The 15216-nt window shown below is 41.3% G+C and overlaps 1 protein-coding gene across 1 annotated transcript; it reads left to right on the top strand.

Annotated features, from left to right (window-relative positions):
• The first annotated feature begins 739 nt into the window (after positions 1–739).
• On the top strand, positions 740–13995 carry LOC113268763 (flavin-containing monooxygenase 5-like). Its single transcript, XM_026517374.2, has 7 exons — positions 740–874; positions 4316–4504; positions 4936–5098; positions 8105–8247; positions 9023–9222; positions 10809–11207; positions 13641–13995. The coding sequence occupies exons 1-7, from the start codon at positions 740–742 to the stop codon at positions 13993–13995; spliced, it is 1584 nt and encodes a 527-aa protein (XP_026373159.2).
• The last annotated feature ends 1221 nt before the right edge of the window (positions 13996–15216 follow it).

The raw sequence follows: 15216 nt of genomic DNA, 5'->3' as shown, positions 1-15216 counted from the left end.
TGCTACTTATTTCCTTCTTTGTTTATTCTCCAGCTGTTCTCAAGGAACTATGTCAGATCTGTTCTCTACTGTATTTCCTCAACTAACGTAGTATCTGGCACGTAGTAGGTACCAGTAAGTGTTTATTGAATGAATGAATGAATGAATGAATGAATGGCAGAACATTGATCTTTGGTATGAAGGCAGTGGAGTACTTTTCTAAAGACCATTTATCTGGGTAGCTTGCGCTCTTCCCCAAGAAGAGTGTGATGAGTAATATTTAATTGATGAACTGCTCTGTGGGAGTTTTCTTCTCCCCACTCCCCACCCCCACTTCAAACTCTACCACAGGGCAAAAGCAGGGATTCTCTGGCCTAATTCAAAACCCAACATGAGTGTTTTGGCAAGCAGATAGTAGTAGCAGAAGGAATTAAAAGTCAGTTTGGGCAAAATCTATGTATGGAGAATGTGTGTGTGTGTGTGTGTGTGTGTGTGTGTGTGTGTGTGGAACTTTAGGAGTCAAAACTTTTTTTTTTTTTTAAGCAATCTACTTTGTACTTGAAAGAAAGTCTGGTGTGAGGTAGGGTTTTCTGTCACTCAGAGAGCCTTTGACTTGGATAACTACTTTGAGTAGGACGTTTCTTAAATGCATTAGCTAGCAATTTTAGGGGGGGAAATAACAATCTTGCATTATAGAAAAAAAATTGCATGACAATAAAAATCTGATTTTCTACTAATAAATTCCCTGATACAAGACACAATGCCAGGAAAAAGAATTGCGGTGGTTGATGCTGGGGTCAGCGGATTGGGCGCCATTAAGACGTGTCTGGAGGAGGGACTAGAACCCACCTGTTTTGAAGGAAGTGACGACATTGGAGGACTGTGGAGATACGAGGTAAGTTTGAATAGACTATGCATCTTTTCCATATCTGGGAAATAGGAATGCTAAGATTCCAGCAATAACTTATCCTCAACTTCTAGCCTAATAAGAATCCTCTTTATTAGTGCCTATATATGTACTTTGAATCCCAATCTTTCCTTCCCGCAAGGATGTGCTCCAGCTGTCCTTCCTCCTCCCAGGGTCTAGCTTCCTGAAGGAGAAGCGTGCGCTTGTCTCTGCATTGTCTCACCCCTGGGGCGTGTCTCCACCCTCGTGACCTGATGGGCATACCAGCGTTCCAGAAAGCAGCTCTCGCTGCTGTTACCAGTCCATCTTGTCAAATCAGATGGACTTCCTGTGCTAAATGTTCTTGCTTTCTCAAGGGGATCTAAAAAGGTTAAAAACCAAGTCCTTTTTAAAACACTTGGCCCTGGCTTCTGTGATTTCACTCTTTTCTTCTCTGCTTTTCCTACTCAGTATTTTCCCCCTTGGCCTCTAAATGGGGCTGATCGTGGTTCTATTCTCAGTCCTCTGGTCCTTTACTTTTTGCAAGTCCCTTAGGATTCTTCCTTACCACCCTTGGCTTCAACTACCACATATATGCAAATATTTGACCTGTAGATTTTTTATCTTCAGCCTAATAATATATATATGTATCAGTGAGGGCAGCTAGCACTAACTGTCCCACAGACAAACTCTGAAATCTCAAGAGCTTAGCACAGTAAGGGTTTCTGTCCTGCATCAAGGTCAGATGTGATTAAGGTCCTTCTCCAACTTGGAGTTAAACCTGTAGACCACGTGGCCCCCAGCATCGCCGTGGGGGCTGGGGAAGAAAGACAGCAATATACCAGCTCTTAATAGCCTAGACCCAGCCTATAGGCCGTGGTGGCTGCCTGCTTTGGCTAATCTCCGGGATGTCCCACCAACACCTGGTCAGCTTTTCAGGTTTTTCATTTTTTTGTATGAACAGTTCCCTGCATTACATTCCCGGTTTCAAGTATTGAGAGTAGTTTCCATGTTTCTTTTTTTTTTTTTTTTTTTTTAAGATTTTATTTATTTATTCAACAGAGATAGAGACAGCCGGCGAGAGAGGGAACACAAGCAGGGGGAGTGGGAGAGGAAGAAGCAGGCTCATAGCGGAGGAGCCTGATGTGGGGCTCGAGCCCATAACGCTGGGATCACGCCCTGAGCCGAAGGCAGACGCTTAACCTCTGTGCCACCCAGGCGCCCCAGTTTCCATGTTTCTTGATCAATACAGACAGGTCTCCAGGAAAGCCTCTCCAGCCTCCGAGCCTGATGTCCCCAGCGCCCTGTGCACACGGCCACGACTAATCCTATCACACTATATGCACGTGTTTATTTCCTGTAAAAGTTTTTAAAGCATTTTATGTGCATTGTTTGGTCTTCACAACAACTCTGTGAGGTAGTATTTAACAGGTAAAGATGTAGATTCGGAGAAATGATTTGATGTCAGGTTCCCTGTCTAAGCCAGGCAATGATCTATCTCAAGGACCACATCAAAATGCCACAAAATACCACATCATGTCATCTGATTTCACTAGTGATGTCCGTAAATTTTTCGCTTGTAAAAAATACCGCTTATATTTGCAGAAACTAACCTTATCAGAAGGGGTGTTTTTATATATGACTGCTTCGATACAATGTATTAAACAATACTCTTCATTTTGAAGAAGAAAACATACACTTTGTCGTCTGTTCTTAAAGTTGATATACTTTAGCAGGAATTAGATGCCATATTTCCTGGCTTCGAGTCTAGAATATTCATAGTACATGCATTACTGATTTTTTATTTCACCAATAATATTCAAAAGATACAGAAAAAAAATTAACCTCTTCCCCGATTGTGTTTTCCGTGTACATATGTTAAAATGATTATATTTTAGGGGCACCTGGGTGGCTCAGTCGTTAAGCGTCTGCCTTCGGCTCAGGGCGTGATCCCGGCGTTCTGGGATCGAGCCCCACATCGGGCTCCTCCGCTGGGAGCCTGCTTCTTCCTCTCCCACTCCCCCTGCTGTGTTCCCTCTCTCGCTGGCTGTCTCTATCTCTGTCAAATGAATAAATAAAATCTTTTAAAAAAATGATTATATTTTAGGATTCTAATAAACTCTTCTAGGAGAAAACAGCTTATTTTAAGTGATGGTGTATTTTTTTTTTCTTAGTCTTAAATTACTTAGGTATCTGGCCTTAGTTTTAAGAAAAATCTAGAATGGCTACTAACGCACATAACAAATATTGTGTGTTGTATGGTCTCCTGCTGTAACCTGAAAAATGAGGATGATAATGTGCTTCACAGAATTTAATGAGGAAATATAGATGATGATATATATTATATATATTATATAATTATATGCTATTAGCTATTATTGTATTTTATATAATATATTATTATATATTATACCATTATATCATATTATATTATATTATATACTTATATAATAGTATGTATATCCTATTATATTTTATTATATATTATACCATTATATCCTATTATATACTTACATAATTTATATATAAGTATATATATATGTATATATATACATATATACTTATATATTATATTTATTATATATCATTATATCCTATTATATTATGTACTATTATATAAGTATATAATATAATTATAAACCATGACACATTGTAAAGTGCTAAAATACTATCTCCTGTCAGTATGCATATAGATAAGTAGATAATAGAGAGAGAGAGACTGAAACCAGAAGAGTATATATCAAAACATTTAAAGTGATCATCAAGGGGCCCCTGGGTGGCTCAGTCAGTGAAGCATCTGCCATGCTCTCAGGGTCCTGGGATCGAGCCCGGAGTCTGCTTCTCCCTCTGCCCCTCTCCCCCACTCGTGCTCTCTCTCTCTCTCGAATAAATAAAATCTTTAAAAAATAAATAATAAAGTGATCAACAAGAATGATATTCGTCTCCATGATTTTCTACAAAATTATAATAAGCAGGTGCTGCTTTTGTAATTAGAAAAAACTCGCCAGTGAAAACATAGAGAACAAAGAAAGCCTCCCGTACTAAGGTTCTGCATTCTCTTGCATCCGTCACTACAAACAGCGTGACGTCTCGGATGCCCTCTGCCCGGGACTCTGACCCCATCGAGCTCTGTCGGCAGAGTGGCAGCCCCGTCTTCCTCTGTTTATTTTCACTATCTGGTATTCTACACACATTTTTCTTTTCATGTCCTTTTCATGTTCTTTCCATCTTTTCATATTTTTCTTTGTGTTGCCCGACAACATTATTTGCTCTTTTAAACTATTTACAACAAGGCATCTTATCTCTTAGTGAAGGTCCTGGAAAAGCAACTTTACTTTCTTTGAAGGAATTCATCCCAGGAGCCTCATACTTTGACAAACAGAGGAACTGATTTTTTGGCTATTACTCTTGTATGCTAAAAGACAGGGAGCGTCCTTTTTTCCTTGGTAGGAGAAGGCTCAGAGTGGCAGGCCAAGCATCTATGAATCCGCCACCAGCAACACTTCGAAGGAGATGACAACCTACAGTGATTACCCGTTCCCCGATCACTTCCCCAACTACTTGCACAATTCCAGAATCATGGACTATCTCCGGATGTACGTGCAACACTTTGACCTCACAAAGCACATCCGGTTTCTGGTAAGTGAGGCAGGGAACCCTCCGCGAGCGCGGGAACCTCTGGCTGGAGTCAAGGGCCAGGCCAGAGTGAGGGGTGGTAAGTCACACCCGTTCAGGCCGGGAGGGCAGCTCTACGAGCATCTCCGGTGAAGGCAGCAGGACCTCCCCTCCTCACTTCCTTCAGGAAAAAGTCTGGTGGTTTGGGTGAAACGCCCAACTATGCCCCTGGTGTTGGCTCCCCACCGACTACATTTAGGACTGCAGCTGGGGACACACTGGCCTCCAACTCTACTTAAAAAAAGCCTTGGTAGGGAAACCAGCTTTAAAGAAATTCTTTCAGGAAGCCCCAAAGGAGAGTAGTTATAACCAACCTTACTCATTGAGGCCCAAAGTTCGGGGACAGGAAGCCACTGGAAAGAGAGGCCACAAGTCCAAGTTTGTCTCATCCCCAGTCAAAGGTGTGCAGCGTGAGGAAGCGCTCTGACTTCTCTTGCACGGGGCGGTGGGACGTCGTAGTCGAGGCCGCAGGGAAGCAGGAATCCCATGTCTTTGATGGGATTATGGTGTGCAGTGGCATGTACAGCGACCCCTTCCTGCCACTCCAGAACTTTCCAGGTATGTCATACTGAACGCTAAGGCACTGATGATGTGGGGGTTTTATCATCGCTGCTTATTGTTATTTTTGAAGAAAGTTTGTAATTCTGAAAGTCACCTGATTTTCAAAATAAATTTTATGTCTTCTGATTGTAAAGTAATGCATGTTCTTTCAGGCTCCATTCAAATAATACGTAATGTTACTAAAATGAAAATTAAAATTACTAATACCCTACCACCACGAGTTCTGGGCTATTTTCAGAGAAAATGCTACATTATTCCACAACTAGAAAACAAAATGTGGGAGTTGTATTGTGTTGATAATAATTTGGAGTAAATACGGAGACGCCTGGCTGGCTCAGTTGGAAGAGCATGGGACTCTTGACCTCAGGGTTGTGAGTTTGAGTCCCACATTGGGTGTAGAGATTATTTAAATAAATGAAAACTTAAAAAAATAATTTCAAGTAAATAGTAGGACCGAAGTGACAGAAAATATATTAAGATTTAGCTTTATTCCTGAATGTATACATATGTGCGTAGCATGGTGACGATAAACAGCCACGCGCCCATCTCAGAAGCTACTGCCATGCTACTGTTTACTATCCGGAAGCTTAAGCACCTTGCACATAACGAATGGTGCGGGAATGCTTTACCCACACACCATCTCCCTGTTGATCTCTAGGAACAGCATATACACTTGGTCTTCTCAAAAACGGCTGAACCTGAGACTCCTTTGGAGTTCTCAGGAAATTCTAGACTCCCCCTACTTCCATCACTATGAGTGTCTGTTTCCCAGTGTATGAGAAAATAGAGAAGGTTAAAATTGGTCAAGAGAAATCCATTAATTGGTTAGTTAGTTGGAAATTTAAATCTTCCCATATTCATTCATTCAAATTCAGTCAAGCAATACCTATCCAGCACCAATTGTCCAGAGAACAAAACAGGCAAGACCTCGGTCCCTGGGGGCTTTGCATGCAGTAGATGGGCACAGACAAAACTCGGATAACTACGTGGGAGGTGATGACTATGGAAAATGGGAGGGCTTTTAGGGGTGGGGGTGGCGATGCAAGGTCAGATAGAGTAGCCAGGTCAGGTTTCCACGGGAAAGGGACATCGGAGCAAATGCCCAAAGGAATGGAGGAGGTGAGGCTGATAGCGGGAGAAAGCACACTGCGTAGAGGGAAGAGCAGGTGCGAAGGCCTGGAAGTGGGGGTGTGCCTCACAGGTCCGGTGCGGTGGGAGTGGAAGGGGTAGGAAGGAGATGATGTCAGAGGGTGAACAGTGAGCCATCGTTTGCAGTCTGGCTTTGACTTCGAGTGAGGTAAGAGCTGTGAGGAGGTTTCCAGCAGAGGAGAGGCGTGCTCTACTCTCTTCAGCGGCTGTGTTCAGAATAGTCGTTGAATGAGGTGGTAAAGGTCAAAGCAGGGAGACCAGGGAGGGGCTCGTGCACAAATGCAGGTGAGAAATGATGGTAGGTTCGATGGGGGGGGGGGGGTGGCAGTGGAGCCATAATGAAGTGCTCGGATCCTGAGTATAGTGTGAACATAGAGATGATAGAATTCGCGGATGGACCAGATGTGAGATGTAATAGAGAGGTGTCGGGGTAACTCTCGTGTTGTTGGTCAGAGCAATTGAGTTGCCTTTTCTGGAGACAGGCAAGACTGCGGGAAGAGCTGGTTCTGCCTGCGTGAGGGGGAAAGATTGAGGTGGCCACAAGGTAACAAGGTTGAAGAGATGTGCACGAAAAATGGGAGAGGGTGGGCTGAGATTAAAGGTTCTTAAAGAAGGGCATTACAGCTATTTCTCAAGGAAAGTCTATAAGAACATTTTAAGGGATCCTTATACCATTCCTGTGAGCTAAGTGAAACCACTTCCATTTTACACATTGCAAATGCCTCTAGAAGTGAAAGAGCTGAGATTTGTGCCTACATCTGTTTGACCTCAAAACCCCCTCGCATTTTGACCCACAGGGTGAAGGGTTCATTTTGGAATAGAAGAGAAATATTTCCTCCTGGGGAAAGGAGACAGAGGAAGAATGGATGAACACACAGTAACTTTTAGGTGTTGAGACACTCACTTAAGATCTTTGTTGTTTTGTAAAAATGAGGAAAAAAGTTGTCTTCAGGAAATGAAAGGAAATGCCGTGGGACCAAGGGGAGGGGGAAATACCGAAACAGCCACAGTGAGAAATGTATTGGACGATCGGACTTGCAAAGATGGCGTTTGGGAACAATTAGATCCATGCCAGGAGTTCATTAGGGGAGGATTGAAGAACTGCTTCCAAAAGAAAGCTGGAGTTTGGGATCAGACTCTGTGGGGAGAAAGGAACAGGGCGAGGACTGACCCTCAGTCAGGAGTGATTAGGGCTGTCCAGCATCACAAGAGGGACAAATGAAGCCCATATGTGCAGACCCCAGTGTTGTTTAAAAGATGAAATGCTGCAAAATCAACCAGCTTTTATGACTTTGCCATATGAGGTTTCTGTTTAGGTCAGAGCAAATTTTTAGGCAAAAATATGAAGTCCCTACATTCTCTTAGCTCAGATCCTCCTGGGTGACGTTGGAGCGTTTGTCCCCAGGAGGAGAGCAGAGTGAATAGTGCTGATGGGAAGGGTGGGTGTACTGGGCCCCAGAAGAGATGAAACATCTCAATAAGGATGAAGCTTGTGTTGGGAAAGCAAGACAGGAAAGTCGGTCCAAAGCAGTAGTCGTAAATAACAAGGATGAAGCATAAGGAAGACGTACTACTGATAGGAGCCGAACTCTTCTCTGAAGGTTTGGCAGGGTTAGAGGTCAGTAAAAGGAGGCAGAAATTAGATGTCTGGATGTAAGCATGGAACTTAAGGTCTAGAACAAAACTGTATGAGGATTTCTTCTGTCTGATGATGGGCAGACACAGTTCACAGCCCAGCATTTGTGGAACAGCAAAGGAGAAGTTTAAATAGGATGGACCTGGAGTTCAATAATAGGCTTTAAAAAATAATATGAAATAACGACCACGGCTTGAGCAATACTTTCTTGCCCACAGGAATCAAGAGATTCAAAGGTCAATATATTCACAGCTGGGAATACAAGAGTCCGGAGAAATTTCGGGGGAAGAAAATCATTGTGGTCGGCATTGGGAATTCTGGAGCTGATTTGGCAGTTGAGCTCAGTCATGTAGCTTCACAGGTTTGGTTCCTACAATTCTCTTTCCTGAGTTGTACCCACTGCCCTCTGAGATATTAGCATTGTGTGAAATATGTCAGGTGTACCCATACACTGCTTCAATCCTCATTGTTAATTACCTCCTCGCATTTGTTTTCTTGGTAGACATCTTGGCAATACATTTAAAAAGTGAGAATGGAATAAAAATAAATATTTCAAACTTTAGTGACTGCCATATGGTTTATTTTTACCAGAGTGTGTAAACTTCACCAGCTCAGCCACCAGTTACCAATATGAACTCTATCAGAAAACCACTTTAAATCCTTTTATTTCTCACTGACATGACACGTGACACATCTCCCAACCCTGATTCCTCCCATACTTACTTTTCAAGGGGTGCATATTAACTAAGTATTCTTAATTCTGTCATAGCATAATTAGCAGGTGGATGGTGTGTGCGGATCTGTTGATTGCTAGTCTTCTTGCATCATTGTGTTTGTCCAGAATTTGCAATGTAAGAGCTGGCAGGCATCAAACACTGCTTTGGAGAAGCACAGGAAGGATAGTGAGTGAGGTCCAGAGGAAGGCACAGGGAGCTCTCTGGAACTATAGTGAACAAGTCAGATGTGTCCATTTGTATGAGTGTATGTCACTGTGTCTGTCTGTCTGTCTGTCTGTCTTTGAGAATAAGGCAAGAGAGTTCTTATCCGTTTCTCATGAGCCAAATGAGCAATAACTGGAAAAGGAATGTCTTACATTGCGAGGCATCTATTTTTCATTTATTTGCATTCTCTCCTAGGTGTTTCTCAGCACGAGGCGGGGTGCATGGATTTGGAACCGGGTCTGGGATTATGGAATGCCTGTGGACACTGTTCTCTTCACTCATTTTAATGCTGTCCTCAACAAATTTTACCCTACATTCTTAATCAACAGATGGGCAGAGAATAAATTAAATGTTCGATTTAACCATGATGTTTATGGTTTGTTCCCTCAACACAGGTATAACCTAGGATATTTTTTAAGATTTTTTTTTTAAATTTATTTGAGAGAGAGAGAGAGCGAGAGCATGTGAGGGAGAGAGTATGAGTGGTGGGAAGGGACAGAGGGAGAGGGAGAAGAAGACTCCCGGCTGAGCAGGGAGCTGACGCAGGGCTCCATCCCTATACCGGGGATCAGGACCTGAACTGAAGGCAGACACCCAGCCGACCCAGCCACACAGGCACCCCTGTTCTAGGATTTTTAAAAATTAATTTTGCCTCTGTCTTTTAACCCTGGTGTGGTTAAATATTACCTTTTTTTTTAATGTTGGTAAAATGTAATCCCTATCTAGCTATCTGTTGAGAGGTATAAATGTGGAAACACATAAAGTTGACTATGTGTACAGCCCACATAAATTTAATAAATAATTCTGAGTTCCTACTATGATCAAGTAGGTTTCTGGGTACTGGGAGTAGAAGAAGGACAAGGCCAGGTAGAGTCCTGGCTCTTACTGGGCCCCCTGTCTAGTAGGGGAGAAAACAACTCGTCAATATATAATGCAATGACATAGAGTAATACATGCTGTGAAGAAACAGTAAGTTGAGGAGAAGAATCTTTTTTAGATGGGGTCACTCTGGAATGCTTATATGATGAGAGAGCATTTGAATGGGGACCTGAAGGAAGATGAGAATCACATCCTAGGCAGAAGAAGCACCAAGGTCACAGGCCGGAATGAACATGATTTATTCAAGGAAGAGCAAGGAACCCAGACTACTGGGAGAGGGGAAGTGGTTGGAAATTAGTTCAGAGACGTAGGCAGGGGCCAGATCACAGAAGGATTTTTATTTTTTATTTTGTTTAAGATTTATTTATTTGAGAGAGAGAGCGCAACTGGAATGGGGGGGGTGGAGCAGAAGGAGAGAGAATTCCAAGCAGACTCCCCACTGAGCGCAGAGCCCAAGGTAGGGCTAATCTCGAAACCCTGAGACCATGACCTGAGTGGAAATCAGAGGGATTTTGAGGGCTACAGCATGGGCATAGATTTGGATTTCATTTTTAGTGAAATAGAAACCCATCAAGATATAATTCTACATTTTAAAAGGATCACTCCTGCTCCTGAGTGGAGGAGAAATTGTAGGGAGTTGGGGGTAGAAGCAGGGAGACTATTCATGGTATTAAATAATGTCAGTAAAATTTATAAAAATAGTATGTAGGTGCTCAAAATAATTGGAAATCAGAATATGATCTGATTTTGCTGTTCTAGTATGAATACCTCCACCAATTGCTTTTAACAATCTCTCCCCCAAAAAATTATTTTCAAGAAGTTAGGTATCAATATTATCACTGGTATAAACTTATATACCACATTTCAAAATCTTCCCTTTGCTTCTAATAAGCATTAAATAAATGTTATTGGCATTCTAATAAATATAGCATGTTTATCCGGTGAACATGCAGAAAAAGTATAGAGTAAAGAAAGTATTTTACAACACAAAAATGTAAGTCTTTTTTTCTTAGCTCAACTAAAAAGTATTTGCATTTTCTGAGCTCAGCTCCTTTCCAAAAAGACATATTAATTTTCCTGGATTTCAATTTTTATTCTTCAGATTTCTGAGCCATCAAGCTACTTTCAGTGATTATCTACCTAATCACATAATATCCGGAGGAGTTCTGATAAAACCAAATGTTAGAGAGTTCACGGAGACATCCGCCATCTTTGAAGATGGCACAGAAGAGGACCTTGATGTTGTTATTTTTGCCACAGGATATACGTTCTCTTTCCCCTTTTTGGAAAATAATTCAACAGTACTGGACAGCCAGCACTCCATGTTTAAATTTGTCTTCCCTCCTCGACTAGAGAAACCAACCCTGGCTTTCATTGGCATCCTCCAGCCAGTGGGAGCCACCATTCCCACATCGGAGCTCCAGAGCCGATGGGCCGTTCGTGTCTTCAAGGTTATGTGCCGACCGTCCGCATATTTAGAAAAGATGGCCGTCCAGATAGTGTGAATTCAGAGGCACTGCAAAGCTCTTCCGCTGCAAAACATAGCTTGAAATAAACCTTGACAGAATCCAAAATCGTGCCACTTGAGATGTGTTACTTTAGGGTTTTGATCGCTATTTAACTTTCAGGAATCCTGTATGAAAACGAAGATTTAAAAACCAGTACTTTAAGCTATCATCAAGTGATACCTTGTTGGCAAAGAATTCTCTAGAGCACTTGAGGCTGGTATATAGAATAGGAAGTGAGGGCAGTAGAAGAAAGATCTTAACCTAGAGTATAGATAGGAAATAAAGAGCTTTGATAAACCTGGATTAAAACCCACCCCCTCCATGTACTGCCTGCATGATCTTGTCATGTTCCCTGACAGCCACAGTTTCCTCATTTATAAAAATGGGAATATTTACATATACTTTGCAGGGCAGTAAAAATTAATAATTAAGCACCCTGTTATAAGCATTCGATAAATACTGAATGAATCAATGACTGAAGATCAGCCATTGCTGTTATAATTATTATTATTCTTTATTATATGATTAATTCGAAGGTTGAGAAAGAACTCATGAAGACAAATTCAAAACCTACCTTTATGGGGGTGCCTGGCTGGCTCTGTCGCTGGAACATGCAAATCTTGATCTCAGGCTTGTTAGTTTGAGCCCCACATTGGGTGTAAAGATTGCTTAAAAATGAAATCTTTAAAAAAAAAAACCTACCTTTATGAAATGATGTCAATCACATTGTAATAATTCTGCTCATTTGTTTGTTTCTCCTTTAAAAAGTTCCCCGTATTTTCCTGGAACATTCTGTATTTCTCAAAATGTAAGATGTCACTCATCAAAGAAATGAAGAAGAATTATAGGAAGGTGCCTTCCATGAGTTAAGATGGAAAATTAAGAATAAATCTCTGTCCAATGACAACAATCAGGAGACACCGAGTCACTATGAGTAGATACGATCTATATTTGTAAACTAATTCATAACATCAATGAACAAGTATAACTCACTCCTTAAAGGACAGCCAGAACGAATGCTCTGGTGATGGGACGACACACACACACTACTTTGTGTCTTGTCAATTGAGTGCGACTCCTCTCAGAGTCCATTCTTCTTTGTGAGTTTTGAGGTCTGCTAGTCAAGATGCAAAGTCATGAAAGGACATGACTTTGCATCTGTAAGCTATGTGCATCTGATGAAACTATGAGTGGAGGGCATTCCAGAGTAACTGCTTGGTCCATCTCCCCCACTCTCGGGCTACCTCACTCAGGATGTTCTCTACCAAACTGATTTTCAGGGCATTCATTTCTTGTGGAACCTCATCTTCTTTCTTTCCTAGGGTTGAACAAATTACCTTCGGTGAGTGTCATGGTGGATGACATAAGAAAGAAGAGGAAAAAATTTGAAAAGGAGTAAGAAGCTTGCTTCTTAGTGAAAGTCAATTGAAAGTATTTAGGTGGAATTGTTTGCCTATCAAATATGCTTTATATTTTTCTCATCATAGAATCCGAGTCTATTTGCCTAGATGAGATCTCAAATATCAACTTTTTCATTTCTTCTTAATTGAGCATAATATAAATGTATGGAATATTTGTGGGAAGAATGGATACGGAATAATCCAACATGGAAACTTTAGAATTGTATTTAAAATTCATGTAATGCAATATAAACATACAATTATAAATTTATGTCATAGCAGAGCCTTAGAGGTGCAAAGTGTATGAAATGCAAAGACGAAATGAAGGGTTGTTCACTCTTCTAAGGAGTTGGAAAGATAAATCAATGTGAGAAATGAGTTGGCAAATCATTACAGAATCCAATTAAAATTCTGACATGAAGTCAGAGGCTTGTAGGTTGTACCAAATCTTCTTAATAGAAAATTATTCTCAACCATTGGTGTTGGAAATGTTTTTCCATGCAACAAATGCCTGTTGAGAATCTACCGTGTGAGTGTCACAGCTCGTTCTCTACGATCAAAGGGTTCATCCTCAGACTAGTCAGTTACCCAGGAGCTGGTTTAAGGTCAGCCAAGAACTGCATTTCAGTAATACTGAAAATCAAATTAGTGTCACACATACCTAAATAACTGGCCTGTACAATTCATATTTCCCACCAGTGTACCAAAATGAGATTATATCCTGAATGAGAATCAAATGCGTGGCCAAAGTACAGAAGATTTCAGAAACGAATATCATTAGTAGGACAAAACTCTTCCGAACCCCACCCATGACTATCCAAGACCCTTGGATTTGAGAGTGAAAAATACCCTGTGTGAATATTTTGTTAGAAACCACTGAGAAATTATCAATAGCCATTCATTCTTTGCCCCGTGGATTATCCCCTCATACAAGGTCCACTGATGTTTAGAGGAAATTGTGCTTAGAGGGATTGGGGTTGTCATCTGACTTGAGGTTTTTTTAATTTTTCCCCCTTCTGATGTCAGATTCCTGACTAATCCTCGTGACTCACGCCGGATACAGTACATGGATTACATGGATGAGATTGCCTCTGAAATGGGAGTGAAACCCAACCTGCTCTCACTCTTCCTGTGGGACCCAAAGCTGGCTATGGAAATTTTCTTTGGACCGTGCACGCCTTACCAGTACCGCCTGCGGGGGCCAGGGAAGTGGGCTGGGGCCCGGAGAGCCATCCTGACCCAGAGAGAGCGGATCATCAAGCCCCTGAGGACTCGCACCCTTACCCGTGACCACCCTTCGTCCTCTGTGCCATTCTGGCTTAAAAGCACCTGTGCCGCTCTTCTCCTCTTTGTTCTCACCTTAGTTGTTATTAAAGGATAATCCTGTGATCATTAGTACTTGAGAGGCTAACAGTGACACACACTAATTAAGAGCTGGGCATATCCAAGTGTTTATCCCTCAGTTCAGATGAGACCAGTACAATAAATTCTCTTATAACTCCGAAATTTCTCATGCAGAAGTATTTGGGCAAAATTGGAGGTTCTTCAGCAGAGATTTCAAATGAAGTTACTTGTAGGAAACTTGCTTTGAAGTGTATAGTTATTTCCGTAACATGACAGATGTTCTCCGTAACGCCAAGTTCTCCTAGGCCCTCCCTTTATAGTAAACACACGGTTTGTCAGCTGTTTGCAATTGGCAAATTCTTGGTTTTGCATGGAAAGCATAGGCTAGAAAAATGTATCTCTTCAAACAATCCTGAATAGCTAACAATGAACAACGTCTTCATCAGAAACCTTCTCCTCTAGGGTTGCGTTCTACAGAGTCACGGATATCGAGGTAACAGATCACTTGTACACGGGCTATGTCAGGTGTTACTGAGGGTATTTTAGGGGATGGAGAATGCCAAGGAAAAAAGCAGGAATAATAGGAGTCAGGAAATGTACATAATTTTGTGTTCCGTTACAACTATCGAAACATGGAAGGAATTCTACAGTAAACATACAAAATTCTGTAAAAACATTCAGGAGAATGTGAAGAAGAGACGGAGAGAAAAAGTAGTAAATATAGATAAACGTGGTGAAATGATTACCGTAATCAAGGTAATTAACATATCCATCATCTCACATAGATTCGTGTATTTTTTAGGTGAGAGCACTTAAGATCTACCCTCTTAGCAAATTTCAATAATATGATATTCAATACAATATTTAATAATTTAGTCATACAGTATTATTAACTATAGTCACCATACCATCCATTAGGCCTCCAGAACTTCCTCATCTTATAACTGAATGTTTGTTCCTTTGACCAACATCTCCCCATTTCCCTCCAACCACCAGCCCCTGGTGACCACTCTTCTATTCTCTGTTTCTAAGAGTTCAACTTTTCATAACTCCACACACAAGTGAGATCATGCAGTATTTGTAGCTTAAACGACTGAGCCACCCAGGCACCCCTGGTTGGTTTTTGTGGGTTTTTTTTTAAGTGAGATCTTTCTTGACTATGTACAATAGCAATTCCCATCCTTCTCATCTTGCTTTATTTATTGCTCTATTCTCAAAGAGCTCAAAATTGAATAGGAAAAAGTAGCCACATGAACAT

Source organism: Ursus arctos, unplaced genomic scaffold (genome assembly GCF_023065955.2).
Source record: "Ursus arctos isolate Adak ecotype North America unplaced genomic scaffold, UrsArc2.0 scaffold_2, whole genome shotgun sequence".
NCBI classification, from domain to species: Eukaryota; Metazoa; Chordata; class Mammalia; order Carnivora; family Ursidae; genus Ursus; species Ursus arctos.
This window is presented reverse-complemented; position numbering and strand designations above follow the sequence as displayed.